This window comes from Pezoporus occidentalis, unplaced genomic scaffold, assembly GCF_034315485.1.
Source record: "Pezoporus occidentalis ecotype Australia unplaced genomic scaffold, CSIRO_AGI_Poc_V1 ctg15, whole genome shotgun sequence".
NCBI classification, from domain to species: Eukaryota; Metazoa; Chordata; class Aves; order Psittaciformes; family Psittacidae; genus Pezoporus; species Pezoporus occidentalis.
Genome location: NW_026913316.1, coordinates 4,187,407 through 4,205,371, shown reverse-complemented (window position 1 = coordinate 4,205,371; position 17,965 = coordinate 4,187,407). Strand labels below are relative to the sequence as shown.

General features: G+C 35.5%; 1 protein-coding gene across 2 annotated transcripts in view; it reads right to left on the bottom strand.

Annotated features, from left to right (window-relative positions):
• The window catches only part of ABCA13 (ATP binding cassette subfamily A member 13), a 174,440-nt gene that overhangs the window by 115,251 nt on the left and 41,224 nt on the right, over window positions 1–17,965 (bottom strand). For both annotated transcript variants that reach the window (XM_062610878.1, XM_062610879.1), the window contains 6 exons: window positions 17,590–17,666; window positions 16,946–17,067; window positions 13,888–14,082; window positions 12,320–12,484; window positions 6,701–6,878; window positions 3,787–3,926 (listed from right to left, as the gene is read on the bottom strand). In XM_062610878.1, the coding sequence (XP_062466862.1) occupies window positions 3,787–3,926; window positions 6,701–6,878; window positions 12,320–12,484; window positions 13,888–14,082; window positions 16,946–17,067; window positions 17,590–17,666 (877 nt within the window). The remainder of the gene's footprint in view (window positions 1–3,786; window positions 3,927–6,700; window positions 6,879–12,319; window positions 12,485–13,887; window positions 14,083–16,945; window positions 17,068–17,589; window positions 17,667–17,965) is intronic.

Below are 17,965 nucleotides of genomic sequence, written 5' to 3'. Positions count from 1 at the left end.
ATGAATTGTAAACTTCAATTTGGACCACACTTTGCAGTAAGTCCTATTGAAAGTACACAATTTTTTGCCTTAGCATTTTAATTCACTCTTGCAAAATACTACTCCTAGCACAACATGGGAAAACAATTTGTGGTGATTATTTCTTCTTGTTTGTAGCATAGAAGGCCCCAATGGGACCTTTTCAAATATTTTCATTTTCCTGAAAAAAATTATGCATTTAACTTCTGTGAGATTCCCCATTCCACTTCCCTTTAAAAAAAAAAAGAAAAATTATATCCAAATAACAGAAGAAAGACTCAGAAAAAAAAGGGGATTGTTTAAAATGAGAAGCCTTCTACATGGAGAGGACTTTAGAGAATGTCTCAAATTGAAGCATAATTTTAAAAGGTCATAAAGTTTAACAAAATGAACAATAAGTAGTTTCCAGGAAAAGATACCATCTAGCCAAGAACTCTAGGAGCACTCAAGGATTAAATGTTTGAAGAATTCTTTGTAGTGTAACCTCTTGATTAAAAATAATTTGTTATCAGGGAAGTGGAAAATTACAAATGCAATGCTATTCATAGGAAAGATGCTAAGGGAACCAGAGGAATACAGACTAATAATTCTGAAATCCATGCTAAGCAAATTTTAAATTTGCTATAATAATAATAAATTAAAATAAAGAGTAGTAGTGGAAGTAAATAAAAGGAATAAACATAGCTGGGAGATAGAAACACAGGATTTTAAAAAAGAAGTTGCCTCTGCTGAAGTTGAACAAGCAAAGAAGAGGCAGTTGACACGGAGCACCTCATCAAAGACACTGTGAATAATAAGAGTTTATATAAGCTGAAAATGCAAGTGGACAAATTATAACAATCCACTCCTGGCAAGCCTGATCCTTAAGGTTTGGGAAGCTGGGACAGTATCTGGGGGAATATCACTTTACTGATTCTCCAGCTCTTCTCTATACAACCTTTACTGATTACACCAGAAATCAGAACATAAGGCAAGAAGAATGTTTAATCTTACATGGTAAAGCAACTCCTGTGAGTTTGTATGCTAATGACCAGCTGGACTTTGATGCTTAATAGAAATTCTCATCAAGTTCTCTCTAATCAATGAAGATCCATTAAAATAAATATTCTTCATAACATCTAGGCTGGATATTGCCTTTGATTAAATTAGAGTATCAACTTTGGTCATGGATTGAATATGCCTAAGCCTCCTCATGATGTAAGAATAAAAATGGTATTTTAAGCTTATCGAACTGCTTTTATAATGACATCTTTTAAGAGGCTGACAAGTCAAGTGTGCTTATGAAGAGCCAGACAGGATATGTAAGATTCGAATAAGAAATTACTCAATTCACTATCAATTTTTATAATTATACTAGACAAAAGCCAGGAAACTGAAATTAATTAATTTGCTAGTTTTCTTACTTTCATTCTCAGTTGTCTTGCTAATTATATATTTTCCTTATATATATATTGTTTGACTGTTTCAATTGCAAAGAAATAGCACGAAGTTGTTCTAATGTGATTGCCTGAATATAAGATCAACTCTGAGACTCTTTTGAAATAAGAAATGCTTTCATAAGATCAGCTCAGTGGCAAAAAGTTCAGTAGTAAAAGCAAGGATCAAAGACATCACACACTGTCTTTGAACTCCCAGATGCCAGTTGCCACTGAACTTTTTTGCTCTGTTAGCACTACAGGCTCTATCTGGTGGTCAGTTATTCTACACCTTAGAACTGTTGACTTCCCAGAAGGTAAAACCAGCAACCTCACAAGTTATTGAAGAATGATCAACTACACAGTCTTAATATAAAATAGTCCATGTGAAAAACGTAAAGAATATATCTTCCTATACAAGCATCAATGTTCTTTTTAGCTTTACTCCTCTAATTCTTTCTTTTATTAAATACCTGCCATGTGGTCACATAGTATAAAAGCAATTAGTACTTCTGTTCCAATTCCAGTAGAAGATTTGGCTCTGTAAGAGCTACAGAGTAATTTTTAGCAGCTAATTTTTTAGTAGATGTGTTTGAGACACTTGGGACAATATTTTGCATTTAAATTTTGTTTCTGTTCAAGCAATAGCAGACAGACTTCCGTAATAGAACAAATGATAAAATTGCTGAAGAAACTCTCCTACTACTTGCATATTTACACATAAACAGATACACATCCATACTTGCTTGTTAGATCTACATGTCTGGGGGAAGTGTGAGAGCATATTAACAAAGATTCCTGAATAGGATGGTGAAAATTTTGTGAGCCGAAGAATACATAAAGCAAATGAGAAACTCTGCTGGAGGCACCTACCAGAATCTTTGCACTGGTCCAGAGCACTAAAAAAAACCAATCAACCAAATAACAACAACAAAACAACCAAAAAAACAACAACAAAAAAAAAAAACTAGCAAACTTCATCCTGAACTATGTTACGGAGCCTTGCTTTCACTAGATCCATAGGAGAACACAATGTATGCAGGACATTTATCTTTCTTACAGATGCTTTAAGAACATGATTTTAGCATATTAATTGGCAAAATAATGTGGAAATGTCTTAAGTGCCTTGTTTTAAATGTCATTGTAACACAGAATATAATTATCATTTCTCACATCTCATTCTTTATAGAATTTCCTTCTATAAGCATCAAGTGCACCTTCATTTCTGGCTGACTAAAAATTTAAAATTAATTATGCACAACTCTAGGGAGATGGCCTGTTGCCCAAATTAAAGTTATTTAACAGCAAAATATGGAATCACTGAAACCTTATTTCCAATTCACAGCAGAAACCATAAAGTTACCTAGTATCTTCTATCTAGCATGTGTTTTTTTGGCTTAGTTGTGTTTGGGCTTTTTTTACTAACTTTTTAAAACAAAAGTCCAAATACTACAATACACTCCATTTGCATGGAAAATAGTTACTATCATATTTAAAGTAGCTACAGTCTTTTGTCGTAACACATACAAGCAGTAATGCTTTTTCTACATTTTAAACTAACCTAATTACCATTCTTGCAATCAGTAACATTCAGGGTAAAAAACATACAGGTTCAAGATAAATGCAAAATTTACACAGAACTATACTTAAAACAATTTATCATCCCTCCTCTTAAAGAGGCCTTAAAGCTAGTCATGAACAATTCTTTCATTGTAGATAATTATGCTAAAGACAGAACAGCTACCATATCAAAACTGCAAAGGCAGTAAAACTGTTGAATAATATCAAGGCATCAGCATCCACACATATAGCAGCTCACTCATATTGCTGGTGTTAGAAACATAATCAGAAAGGATGTACTGCAGATTTTTTGGTTGGGTGGGTGGGTTTTTTTAAATGCAGCTCAGTGACTCCTCATAACAGACTTTCGTTCATGAAGCCTTCCTTCCCCACAGCTACTTATTCTGCCCCACTAGAGTTCTCATCATAAGAAACATTTGTTGAGGGCAAAAGCTCACTTGGAATACATATCCTACACCTCACTAGAATATGATTCACATGCTTCTTCTGCTAATATTCTCTTTTTAATCCATCTATACAAGATTTAATGGACTTTGAAAAAACTTCTGCTTTTCACACTGAGATGAAACCACTATAACAAGTAGGATAAAAGATAAGAGATATATTAAGCTGACAGCGAGAGCCAGGTGAGAACTCAGGGGTCAGGGTGGATCCAGTTTTCTGAAAGGCAATTATCCAATTGATTCTACCTATCGTAAAAGAAGTGGACATTTAAAATGAAGTACAAAGACAAAAATCAATAAATAGAAATAGTGTTTCTTTTGATACTCACCTTCTTCATCACCAGGTCAATCATGTTGATGTTTGAATTGTACAGTATCTTCCCATGCAATAAAGGTTTTAGGAGAGTCCAGAGCAAAGCACCATTAGAAGACTGCAAAATCTCCTGATAAATCTTCAAGCAAAATGGAGCTGCAAAAGCAGAGATTCACTCACATTTAAGACAGAAAACAATGGCAAATTTGGATTATTATTATTATTAATTTCAAAGAAAAGCTTGAGTCTTAATTTAGCATCTGCTATAACTCCATGCTAAATACCATCGAATTGCCACCAAGCAATCAGTAAGGGTCCCTGAATAGGAATTATCTAACCACAGTCTGTGATAGTGTTGAGGATGCAGAACTCTAAACATGAGTGTCCTGGGTTCAGCAGTAGCAGTCATTTTTTCTCCTTCTTAGTAGCTGGTGCAGTGCTGTGGTTTTGACTTTCAGCCTGGGAACAGCACTGATAACACCGATGTTTTCAGTTGTTGCTCAGTAACATTTACTCTGACCAAGAACTTTCTGAGTCTCATGCTCTGCCAGGGAGGAGAGAAAGCCGGGAGGAAGCAGAGACAGGACACCTGACCCAAACTAGCCAAAGAGGTATTCCACATCACAGCACGTCATGCCCAGTATATAAACTGGGGGCCGTTATCTGGAGGGGTTAGATCACTGCTTGGGTCAGGCTGGATATTGGTCAGCAGGTGGTGAGTGGTTGTATTCTCTCCCCTTGTTATTTCCCTTATCATTATTATTACTGGTGGTAGCAGCAGTGGTTTGTGTTATACCTTAGTTACTGGACTGTTCTTATCTCAACTCGTTGGAGTTACATTCTTTCAATTCTCCTCCCCATCCCCTTCGGAAGGAAGGGTGGGGAGTGAGCGAGTGGCTGCGTGGTTCTGGGTTGCCGGATGGGCTTAAACCACAACAATGAGACAAGCAAAAAAGAATTACAAACTAAAGAGGTTCTCACATTTGTGAAAACCAGCCTGTGAACCCCATCTATCCTAAAAGTTACATTAGTGAATTTTAGAGTGGAAGGATGCACAAAACGTCTGCCCAGAAAACGAATGCTGAGGGAAGAGTGACTTTGAAACATTCAGACTTACTCCTCACCCTTGGTTGTTCTGCAGTTTTCTATTCTTAAGAAAGAAGTAGGTATACAGAAATTCGTTCACAAATACACATTTTTTTATTAGTATGATTTTGCGATAACCTACTAAAAGCACAAGGGAAAAACAGCATGGCACAACTTCTTGATTTGAAAAATCTAATCAGTTTACTTTTCCATTCCTTAATGAAAAACACATGTTCCTACATTAGGAGGGGTTTATAATGCTTTAGAATGCATGTCCTTCAGAACTGGGATCCAAAGAATATCCCACTACAAGACACAAGATATCCCACTGCACTTGCACTCAAGTAAGGTCAATGAGTTTACTATCAGAAACATTTAGATTTTTACGTCCAACTCATGTGCTTTGGGGTGGGTTTTTTTATTATTTATTATGAGTGGATTTAGAAATATCCCATTTCCAGTGCTGTGTAGAAATATTAAGTAATGTCATTAACTCCTCAAGGAAGACAAATTATTTTACGTAATCGAAAACTAGGTCAAAACCATGTAAACTCCTGCCAAAAGTTAAAGAAACAAGTGTTTCTTTGTTCAATTTTTCACTTTCCTCAAGGAAACAATCATTACTAAACACAATCATTGCTAAACGAATGAATTAAGAGGCTTCAAGCTGGTCAGTCAGAAATATCAATATGCCAAAGACCGAGAGGTCTGGCTAATTTGAGTCTGATTTTCAGAAAGTCATTGGCAAGTGTCTGGTACACAAAATAAGTGCAAGTTAATCACTGTGAAGGAGTACAGATTAAGTTTCTGTGGCCACCTAGAAATGTTTCTACTTTGATTTTACATTGCCTCGTTTACCAATTTTTTAAAATAAAAGAAACAGAATTCATTCACTCATATGAATGCTGGAACTAACAGCTTTAAAGGTATTTCAAGGTCCTGAGGTAAAATGGCTTACAACACTCCAGTTGTGACAATATTAAAATAAATAAATAAATAAATAATCGAGAAACAAATAGCACTTCTAGCCTAAACAGCTTTGAAAGAGGCTAAGTCACAAACAATCTCCCTAATCAGCCATCCTGCTAAGTGCATTCTTCAAATAGAAAAGAAAAGCAGAGCTGCCTGATTACTGCTGTCCCCCACACATAAGTGAAGACGGCTAGGGCAGAGCTCTGGCTCCCTCCCCAGGGTATCAGTCAAGCCAGAATCATTTTCTGGCTGTAGAAACTGATAGATGAGAGAGTCATGATCCACAGTCACAGATCCTTCCCTAGTGATACTCTATCACTGTATTCTCTCACAGGGCCACTGAGGCACTAACAAGGTTGTTAACATTACTAAAATTAATCAGGGAGAGTCAAATGTATTGAGGAAAGGGAGCAAAGGTGAAATTATGAAAGAGCCAGGAGATTTTCTAGGTATTTGATAAAGAGGAGTATCAACTATTAAAAAACATTTTATCCAGAGGGCTTGCGTATTTTACTGCACAATAATACCACAGCTTTGTGCTCACAGAAGAAAGGCATGCAGCAGTAAATTCTCAATCTTGTATCTGAGAGACACATTTTTAATACCAAGTGCCCTAAAAAGTCTAATAAATATGTCTCTAAGACAGGAATATACTTATTTATTATTTGTAAAGATAGATAGAAAACAAACAGAATCATTTATGTCTCATCCGTAATTATCTCATAGCCATAAAACTTCTATTGATTAACCCTTGTGCTCAGAATTACAGTGTCAGCTGAGATGTCAGCTGGTATATAAACATTTCCATTTAGGAAGGAAAAACTTCTCTAAACTCTGAATGCATACATACAATTTCTGATAGTTTTTCTTACTTGAGTCTTCAGGAATGCCATATTTTGCCATATCGTCCTCCGAGAGTCTCTTGATTCTGGGCATGTCGATGAACAGGTTTGCATTGCTGAATAATGAAGATTCTTCTTTACACACTGCCTTGATTACAGACTCTAGGGACCCAACAGCTGAACTTCTGAACTGCCCACTTTGCAAAAACTAGAAAAAAACAAACAGAAATACAGATGAATTAAAGTTGCTTTTAGTAGCTTCAGGGAGAAGCCCTGGTGTTCTCTCAGTATTGGTATCCAAGGAGCTTGACAAAATTAGATTGCTGTAACTGCCTACAAGAATGAGGGCCTGCTGTGCTTTTCTGTTTTTCTGATCACTTTTATCATGGGGGGGGGGGGAAGAGGAGAGGGTAATGCAGTTTTAATTGCCAGAATATTTGATGAAAGACAGTAGCATAATGTACTACATTAAACTTTGAAAAATACTGTGTATCAGGAAGAAAAAGAATGAAAATATCAAGACAACTGGTCTACAGTTTCCTTGACTATAATGTCACTTTTCACAAACTCTACTCTTCTGGTAGATTAGACTTGTGTCAAAGACAGCAGAAAACCCAAACCATATTGCATATAAATGTTTGCAGTGAAAAGAGTTGCTAAGAACAGGAAAAAAAAGACAAGCACACATGCCCTAAAAACCTATTTTTCAACTATATCTTCTAACTTGTTAGATATGTTTCTAGTTTTTTCACATCTTGAGTCATTTATTATTGCCATTTGCTCATGACTAGAGTATATCTAATGAGCACCATCATTCACCACATTAAAAACAAAAACAAACAAACAAACAAAAAAACAAACAAAAAAAACAGCCTCCTTTGTGCAGCTTCATTTTTCAAATATCATCCTCAGTTGTAACTGGCATCTCATGGAAGGCTGTACAGATGCAGTTCTAAGAGAGGATACAATTGTAAGACAAGATGCTGCTAGAGTATTACTGAAGGTTGCATTGGACCACATGTTGCTCATTGCTGTTGCAGATGCCTGTCAAGAAAAGCATAATTAGACTATCAGATATCATTTGAAGACTGCACAACTGGCAAATAGTAAAAAGATTGAGATGTCAACCAAACAAATTTCACACTGGAATAAATTATCATTTTATCACTGAATTTTTTTTATTTGTTTTGTTTGTTGTTTTGTTTGTTTTGTTTTGTCTTTTTTTAACATAAGAGTCAATTTTCAAAATAGTGCAGCACTTTATATAAAGAATAAATCACAGTCAGTTTAGAGATTGTGCTATTAGAAGCCGTTTATCCTGATCAATGCATTTACTGAAGTGCCAGGTGCTTCTTTAATAATCATGGAGGAATATTAGAAAGTGTTATTTACAATTCAGTGTTGGCTTCAAAAATCTGAGGTTTTGCATACAGTTTCAACATACAGCATAGTAAATAAATAGTATCCAGATTTTATAATACCATCATTTACAGCTCTTGAATGAATCTGTTGGCTGGACTTTACTGGGGTATAAAGTTTATTTATGCACAATGCTGAATAAAAGTGGGTTTGAATCCTTATTAGTCACTATTTGCACTAGAAGAATAAATGAGGTTTATTTCAGTCAAAGAGTACAAACTTGCCAATTAATTCCAATTCCAATCAAAAATAACTTGAAATTTACATATTGAATATTTATGCAGTAAGCTGCCACCAACAGACTGAATCTACTTACTGTCTTTCAACTAAGTATCCACTGACTCAGTAAGATGTTACCTAAAATTTGGCTTTGATAAAGTGGGAGAACTATCTTGGATGGATGTTCACAAAAACACTATCTTTGATCCAGCTGTTCTAGTTTAAACTAAACAAAGTAGGCTTGTAATCAAAGCTGATGACCCCAAAAAAGCAGCCTCCTACAAAAAAAAACAATTTGTCAAGTCACTTGCTCCAACAGATTCATGGCAGAGGAAGGCTGCTACTGAAGATTAAAAAAACTGTCTGGAACTGGATTCTCAAATGGAGAAAAACCCCTCATAGTATAGAGGCTTCTGATCTAATTGGACAGCTGTGTGCTTAAAAAAAAAAGTATTATTAATAAAAACAAATTCATGTGGAGTAGAAATATCAACTATTCAAAAAAAGAAACCAAGCCAGGCTACAGCTCAAACATAAAACTAAAACAAATTCAGAATCATTACATTAAGAGAGACAGAGAAAAAAGGCAATTTTCCTGCAAAGTTACAAGGTGGTTAAAGATACTTCAAAATCTGGTGAAACCAAAGGGATAAAAGTAACAAATACAGAGAAATAAATATTCCTACTTCTGAGTAGAGCCATAAACAAAACAAGGTCTTTATTGTAGAATCTGGTTAAAAAATGGCAAAATTACTGATGTGGTTGAATTGTTTTTCAGGTCTATCAAATTTAGATGGCAATAATTAAATAAAGAGTAGAAAATCCAACTGTACTCAAGAAGGACATAATGCTCCAGGAAATAATGGATATCTTGTTGTGATGTTTCATAAGGCAAGATATGCAATAAATTTTAAAGTGGAGAGCAATTAAAGAAAGAAAGTATGTGAGGAGTAGAGTTAAATGCATCATAGAATCATTCCAGACTAACACAGTATATTTATTTGGTAAGGCAAGTGTTTTTTCCTTAAAAAGACATATACTATCTCTAAACTAGTGTTCTTGTCCTTGAAAATATTAATCAGCATTAATCCAATATCTATGTGTTGGGTAAAAAATGGCATTAAGAAGATATTGCATGGATGCTCTTAAAAGGAAAGAAAATACTGGGTCATAGAGAAGTTGATAGTGTTATTCCTGTGAGACTGATCTTAGTGATCAATTATTGTGATGTTTTTTAGCCCTGAAAGAAGCAAATAACTGAAATTTGCCCATAATTTAATAGCAGAAGGCATTTCAGCAGAAGAGATGATCAGAACGCAATATGGCAAGAAACCAATTACCTAATTTAAAGTAAATCAAGTGTAAAAAGAGAGAGTGTAAAACATTATTTATCAACTAAAATTGTGAGATGCTGTTATAAAATGGAGCTTACCTGAGTATATTGCTGATCCTTGATCAAGTAAGAGACAAAAATATATGCAGATTACAAAAAAGGTGAATGCAAGATTAAGAAAGTCATTTTAGGTGGTATAGACATGAATGAGCAGAACTACCAGTCATCAGCCATAATTCCCCTCAAAGATGATTGTACACATTTCTTGTCCCCAGCATTCAAAATAATCTTAACACAGTGTATGAAGATGACACTAGGATGTTTGAGACAACTGAGAGCTTGTTACAAAAGGAAATAAAACTAAACCAAACAAAATAAACATAAAAATAAATCTATTTAATTTATCAGAACAGAAGGTCTATGTCTGGCCTTAAACAAACACATGGGCAAGTCAAAGAAGTTATAAAAGCTATGGAACATTTTTGATACAAGAGTAAACATACTAGTCATGAATAAACTTAAGCCAGAATTTTATAGATTTAAAACACCAAGAGGCTTTTCAGTAATGATACTTTCAACAGAAAACTTGTTCAAGTTAGTGGAGAGATTATGGAATGAGGCCACATTTCACAACTTGACAGCATTCAGTAAATCAGCAAGTCCCCTCCAGCATGTCCATTCATGACTGACATATCAAAAATTAGCTATGGAAATATAAGCAAATAATTTCAAATAATTTCAAACAAGCAAACAAAAATCATGATTGAAACCAGCAGCGCTTTTCCTCAGGGAGTTATCCATTCACTCAGGGTTGTTAACAGTTGAATGTGGCTCTGTATTCCAGTTACCACTGACTGGTAGATACTGAGGTTTTTTTACATAATCTTTTGTTGCACAACATGTAGCACACCAATTCACATTTTACAGATATATTAAAGGTATTTTAGCTTTGTCTTTCGGATAAAAATCCACGTGCATAATTGAAAATTACTTTATTACCTCTTTTATTATAGAGGTTTTGGTGTTTTTTTAATCAACTTCAAAATAACTTTTTCAGTTAAAAGTTAATGAGGAGACAATCTGTATGCTGAAGATCCATATATTTTTACCTTTAAAAATCTCTACATACATTATTTGATAGTCTTCCTAGGTCACTGAACCACTTTGCTGCAAGATATCATGAAAATAAAAATCCAGAAGGGACTGATTTCTTTGGAAATAGAAAAAAAAATTTAAGAAGGGAAGTGCATAAGCAATATTTTCACTTTAGTAGCACTGTTATTCGTAGCACAAGTCTGGCCACTACAGAAAAAGCAGAAAAAAAGTAATTAATAATCAATGGTATTGTTAGAAAGTAATAAAAACCTCCAGTTAAACCTGAAAAGGAAAGGATACTTTACAAGGATACTTATACGGGTAAAAGATAAAAAGGAACAAAAATTCCAAGGTTAAATAGATGCTATAGCTATAGAATATGGATTGCCATGGAGCAAGCATTATAATCGTAACCAGAAGGCCCTCTACTGTTCGATTTGTGCCTTTGCAAACTCTTTTTGAACAGGACAACAGGACCTTTTGAGAGATTCTTCAATCAAATAAGCAACTTTGAGATTTCACTCCAAAAAGAATACTTCATTTGTTCATAAAAAAGTCTGACGCGTACAGAACTAGTTTCAGAAAAGCAGAAAAGATGTAAGCACCTGATGAAAACCTTTTATTGCTTCATCCAAAGAGCTACCCCAAAAGGGAGGCTCCAAACGGAAACTAATACATACAGAAGAACATTTAACAACATGCCTCTATCACACAGATCAGAAGACCTTGAAAAAGATTTATATAACTATTATTTAAGGTAGTGTTTACTCTGTACTGTAGTCACAAACCTGCATGTACTGTCTACCATAGAATCATAGAACAGATACTGAGGGATCTCTTACAGATTTGCAATTTTAGAACCAAATAAAATCCTAAACTTCCCACAAAGAATAGCAAATCCAAAAGGTAAGGTATGCTATCAGGTTCAGCAGGTCTTTTTAAGGAATTGAACTTATTTAACGTTAGATCCACCACTGTGCTAGCTGCATATATGTTCACACAGCAACTGCAATTAAAGGCAGCAACAAATGAAATATGCTCACTCCCACCTCTCATTCCACATTTAAGTGCCAAGCAGAACTACCACACAAAAACATGAAGTGACAAAAACAGAAACCCATGGCAGACACAACTGCACATGTTATCTTGAAAACTTAGGCATTAAAAAAGCAAAGCTATTTCTTATAAACAGAATAATAGTCTGTTTGTTAAAACAAAGAAACAAACAAAAAACTACAGCATTAGCAGAAAAGGCATGGCTATCTCCAAATCACAGATAATACATGCTATTATTATGAATCAGTAACCTAACAGCCTATTAATTTAGGCTATGATCTCCTAAATTAAAAAAAAATAAATAAATAAAAATTAAGAGATGACAGAAAAAACACCTTCAATAATCTGTAGTCTCTAAATTACCAGAGTGCTTGAAAGAGACCAAATGAATCTTCATAGAGTCTATGGACTCCTCTGTCCCTGACTTTCTAGGACACAATTTCTACTAGTCTTCTTACTAAGCACACATCCCTAACAAAGTACCTGATAATAGGAACTAGGTTTGTATATCAAAACCATACACATACCTGTTGCAATGAAGAGATGTCAAGCACAGCAGCAGTTTGAATTCTTTGGAGGAACACTGGAAGGTTTTCCATGACATAATGGGCTTTATTGAGAAGAGAGCTGATACTAGAAACCACATCCAGTAGCATGTTTAGCACATTGCCTACCTCAGATGGTATCTTAATCTTGGAAAAGAAGGGAAAAAAAATTACAACAATAATTTGCCTTTAGAAACACTCAAAATTATTCAGTCTTTTATAAAATTGATCTTAAAATGTACCTGCAAACCATGTTCAACAAAACGCCTTTTAGTGTAACTCCCCAGTTACTCTCAAATTCAGCTAAAGACAAATTCTTTGGCCTATGACAAATCAGGAATTAAAATCCAGATAACACATTTATACCTACTGAGCTGAAAAGAGCTCTCCTACCCAAGATGCTGTTTTTTATTCTTTGCTAGGAATTCATTGTGCTTCAGTAAGACTTCAGTAGAAAAGACCATAAGAATAAGCACTGTTTTTTTTCTCACTCTCCACCTCCTACCTGCCCTTTCTTCCCCCACTCCTTATTCCTCCTCTAGGCTGGCAGATAATTCAGAAAGCAGAAATCTTTCCTTTTTCCTCTAGTATCTTAACATATTCTGGGAAACTGTCTTGTTTTTAAAAGTGTGTGGTCAACCTGTTTACCTGCACACGCAGCATCCAGAATATGGATGAACAAAATATTCGTCCTCCCAATGTTATAACTGGTTTTCAACTATTTGTACTTACAACATTTTATGTTCTGTCAATCCGTTACCCTAAAAGAACTGAAATAAATGTCTGCTAACTGTCAGAAATCTCATCTGATAATTTTGCTCTTACAAGCAAAAATATTATCTCACTGAAAACCCACACTAGATCCCAGTTTATCTGCAGTTGTACAGATAATACCATTTTGCTACAGACTTCTGCATCCCCTTCATTATAGCTTTGGCACTCTATTGTTCTTGTCAAAGTCTTTTGACTTGGGTCATGTAAAATATAGGAGGCTTGTGCTTATGGAGAGATTTATCTTGAGAGTTGGAAAACTCCTTCCTGAAGGAGCTACCTGAATTTCCAACATGATTTCTACAGCAAATAAAGTGCATTTCAGAGTGCTACAATTTTTTCCCCAAAACCAATTTTGTAATTCTTATAATGCAAATGCCTATGCTTGTTTTAGTTCCAATGATGTCACATCAGTCTTCCACACTTTCACATTAAGCAGTGATTAATTGCAGGAATTGCAAACTCTGCTAAAGATTAATAAAACTGTCTTCTATCTCTTGTGTTTTCTCTAAAGCTTTCATAATTAATTCCTTAGTGATAATTTTCCTGAGGAAGCAAGAAATGGAATACAGTAGCATCTACCAATCCCATTCTTCAACTGCTGCATTTATTTTGTGGAGTTAAACGAAGACAGAAAAAATGGCGTACATTCAGTGTTTGCTTCACAGAGAAAGAAGATCTGAAGAGATAATAGAACCATTTAATTTATCTAGCTGCATGTTTTAAACTACCTTCAAAGGAAAATTATAGGAACTGCATGCTGGTTTTCCCAATCTTACCTTGTAAAAAATATGACGTACGTTCAAATTCTGTATAATCAGTACAAACATGGTATACAAGTCCAGAGCTGGTAAAGAACATAATTCTTCTACTACCAGGGAAGTTTTACTGTTTTCAGGTAGCTTTAGCAGCAGGCTAAGTACTTCTTCATCACATCTTCCGGTTAAAGCTACCACAAAGGCACTGTAAGAAACCTATCATAATATATGTGTATTAAAAATGTTTCTCCCTGAAATGCATCGCCTTCTTCTATAGCCAATAATTTGTGTCACAGTAACATGACAATTTACAGTCATCCACAGACCTGAATTAACTATACAGCTCTATATGAGACTGGTACGTTCTTACGTTGTATTCTATATACATATAAAGAAATTAAGCATATTTCTCATAAAGATTTGCTTTCATTTGTGAACAGGTTAATCATTTATTCTATGAGCATTCATAGCATAAGCAGGCACATGTACAATGCTGAACATATCCATTCTAGCAGATACATATACAGGTTTGTTGCAGAAACACTTATGGATCAAAATCTAGATGTACAAGTCGCTAAAATAAAAAATATATGGACTTTCTTTCTTTCAAAGAACACACAGATGTAAAACTTGGGGATTCCTATATGCTCACTCTGAGCTAGCTCACACTTCTTAGTTCAACACTCATTTGAAGTGTTATTATTTACTAGTGGATAAAGGGACAAATGCCTAAGCAGACCTAGGGTGAGACCACAATAAAACCTCCTAGGATAATGCTAGTTTGTTTCTTCCTATGAAAATGTCCATCAAAAGACAAATGCTTGAAGTCCAGATATATCAGGGGTTCTTAGCTACCCTTTCTCCTGAAATGCCTGAAAGGCAAATGGCAGCAAGTCCAGAAAAATTAGAAGTTCAGAAGGGCCAAAGTACTGTACTCAGGGCTTCACCATACTCCTTAGGAAAGGATCTATCTATACTGCCTCCAGTGAATGCATTTGTAACTAGTGACAGTACCCAGTGAGGAAGAGGGTTCCCCAGAAAATTAAATTAGGAGCCAAAGTTGGTCAAGATATCCAATTTAACTTTTTAATTCCTATGAACATGTTAATTTCCATCTTATTAATTTGGCATTTAGATTTAGTTCCCAGGCCTTTCTGATTCCAAAGGCTTTCCTATATATTTAAATATTCACTCTTTTGGGAATGTGCAAGAAGCACAGTATGAATATAAACACAATTCTGTTACCAGCATAAAAGGATACTGATTTGGACTACTTTTTGTGGAAGAAATTTGACTCTATGATAAAATTTGATATTTATTCCCTCATGCCTCCCATGAATATCATAATTTCAGTACAGTTTTAGCCCATTCAATATATTATCCACTAAATTAAGTCCCTCTGAACCTTCCTGACAGATTTGCAAACACCAGAGCTAATCCAAACTCCTATGTTCAGTAAATGAATGCTTATAGTCTAAAGTTTAAAAACATTTCATCACATGGCAATGGGCATGGCAAAAGCATGATATTCTGGTAGAAATTAAGGATAAGTGAAATAAGCACAGACAACCCACAGACGTACCATTCCAGAGGCAAGCACAGTAGTAACATGGAATCACAGAAATATAGGGCTGCAGTGGGCCTGCAGCTATCATTGGGGTTATCAGACAGTCACTATATATATAATAAATTAATAGGTATGCCTAAACTCCAGCTTTAAAGAGTACTTGTGCATCTTGCATAATCAGTGAGAGGCATAAGCTTTAATTTTCCAATTGGACTGACGGAGGGTTTAAGCACTTAAGTAAACAAAAAATATACATCTGTATAGATAGACAAATTTGAGATGTGTATATCTATCTCAACTCTACATAGGACTTCGGCAAAAAAATAAGGATAGAAAGTCACTTGAAAATAAAGTCAATCAGCCTTATAATTCCAGCAAATCAAAGGTGTACCAAATCCCATTTAACTGAATCATTTCAAGATGACTTCTCTCATTACCATTTACTAGTGTCAAAACAACAAGCTAACAATAAGGGCAGTCACGCTGCCAGAGATGCAAAAGAACAAATCATCTAGAAGTAGTTATGATGGTCTGAACTGCCTTTGTAATAGCCATACTTTTCATGAGCTTCTTACAACTGTTTCTGCAACATAAACAGGGGAAGTTTACATTGGATGTAAGGAAGTTCTTTACTGTAAAGGTGGTGAGGCACTGGAATGGGTTGCCCAGGGCAATTGTGAATGCTCCATCCCTGGCAGTGTTCAAGGCCATGTTGGACAGAGCCTTGGGTGACATGGTTTAGTGTGAGGTGTCCGTGCCCATGGCATGGGGGTTGGAATTAGATGATTTTAAGGTTCTTTCCTACCCTGCTCCATGATTCTATGATTCTAAGTGGAGCATCAGTGACACCCAGTGGCTGCTTGATTGTCCTGATTAGTTTATACGAAATGTGCCCCAACTTTTCAGTCACACAAATATTAACAAGATAGCGAACATGTAAGCTATCATTTTTCATGATTTTTACTAATTACTTGGACCACAGGGAACAGAAGCAGTGATAACACACCCAGTCCTTTACTCAGAAAACTTACACAATCCACCCTTTAGACAATACACAAGGGAGATCAGATAAAGCGGAGTTAAGGCAAGATACTGGTAAGATAATGCGAGAACACCAATAAGCACACAAAGGAATTAAAAAAAAATATCAAATCAGACAGCTCCATACTGCAAAGATCAGAATTGGGAAGATGCAAAACGTTTTCTCCAGGAACCTTCACTTTTTCTACAGTACCAGGATAGCAAAGCTCAAATTCCATGTCAGCACACAGGGTAGAACACTGCTGAAAGTAATGAAGCAGTGATATTTAGAGGAAAAGATGTGCTGCTATGAATTGATCTCTTAATGCATCACATTATTATTTTGAAGGCATAAATCTCACAAAATGTCCTGCATAGAGGTGAAAAATTGTAAGATGCCACACAAACAAAGTGGTTTGTTTTGTTTTGGTTGGCGCATCAGGCTATATATAGGTTGACCTGTTAACACAGTATCTTTTTCTGATGTTTTACCTTTGAATGAGAGATACTGGCTGCCAAGATGGCACCTATAGTTTCCTCAGAAATATTCACAGAAGAGACAATGTCCAGCCTCAGCTGAGTAAGATTCTGCACACAGTCTTTGACTTTCATACCTGAAGAGAAGAAAAATAGTGCCAACAGTACCAATCTGCTTAATTAAATTGCCTGCAGACTGTATCCTTTTCATTAGATTTACTTTAAGAGGTGATAAAGGACACAAAAACTTCTTATCATGTAATTCACTTTAATTTCAAAAGTAAAGGTCACTCTCCTGGAAGACTGAAGGGCTTGTGTATCCATTTGCATTATCCTGTAGGAGCATGGGCTACCTCACATCCCTGTATTATGAGAACATCTGAAATTAATGAAGTAGTCTTTAGTCCTTTAAGATTTTCTTCTTCCACTAAGTCCCCTCTTCTCTCTAATGAATCTGTGCATCTTATTGGACAAGGTCTGACAGAGTAACCTATGCAAGCACATGTATGGGCACACGAGTACCATGAAAATACATTACATTAAGTCAGTAGTCTCCAGACGTTGCATCCCTTGAAAGTCTGAGGAACAATGAAAAACTTATTGTCCTACAAAATTACACAGCAGTGACTTGTAAAAAAGAGAAGAAAACTTGAACCCACCATTCAAAAGATTAAAATTGCTGAGAAACGCTGCTGCAGGATTTTCTGACAAATGTAGCTCCAAATTTTCAGCCACCCTGAAATGATAGCCTTAGTTTCAGAGTTTATCAGAAATGATTGACATTACTATGTATAATGGTGTGAATAATGAAACAGTCACTAAATGAGGCAAAAGGGTGACATTAGGCTCTACGTGCACACACTGTGCATACAACCATACAGACCTTCTCAGGCTGTATTTATATGGTGTAGGGATCGCCATATTTCATGCCTAAGTGAGACTGTGAATGTAGGTATCTCCCTGCAATGGCTAAGCCTCTAGCAAGCCGTAGCTTATGGAAAAGTACAGGTCTAGCAATGTCTCATTTCCATGTTT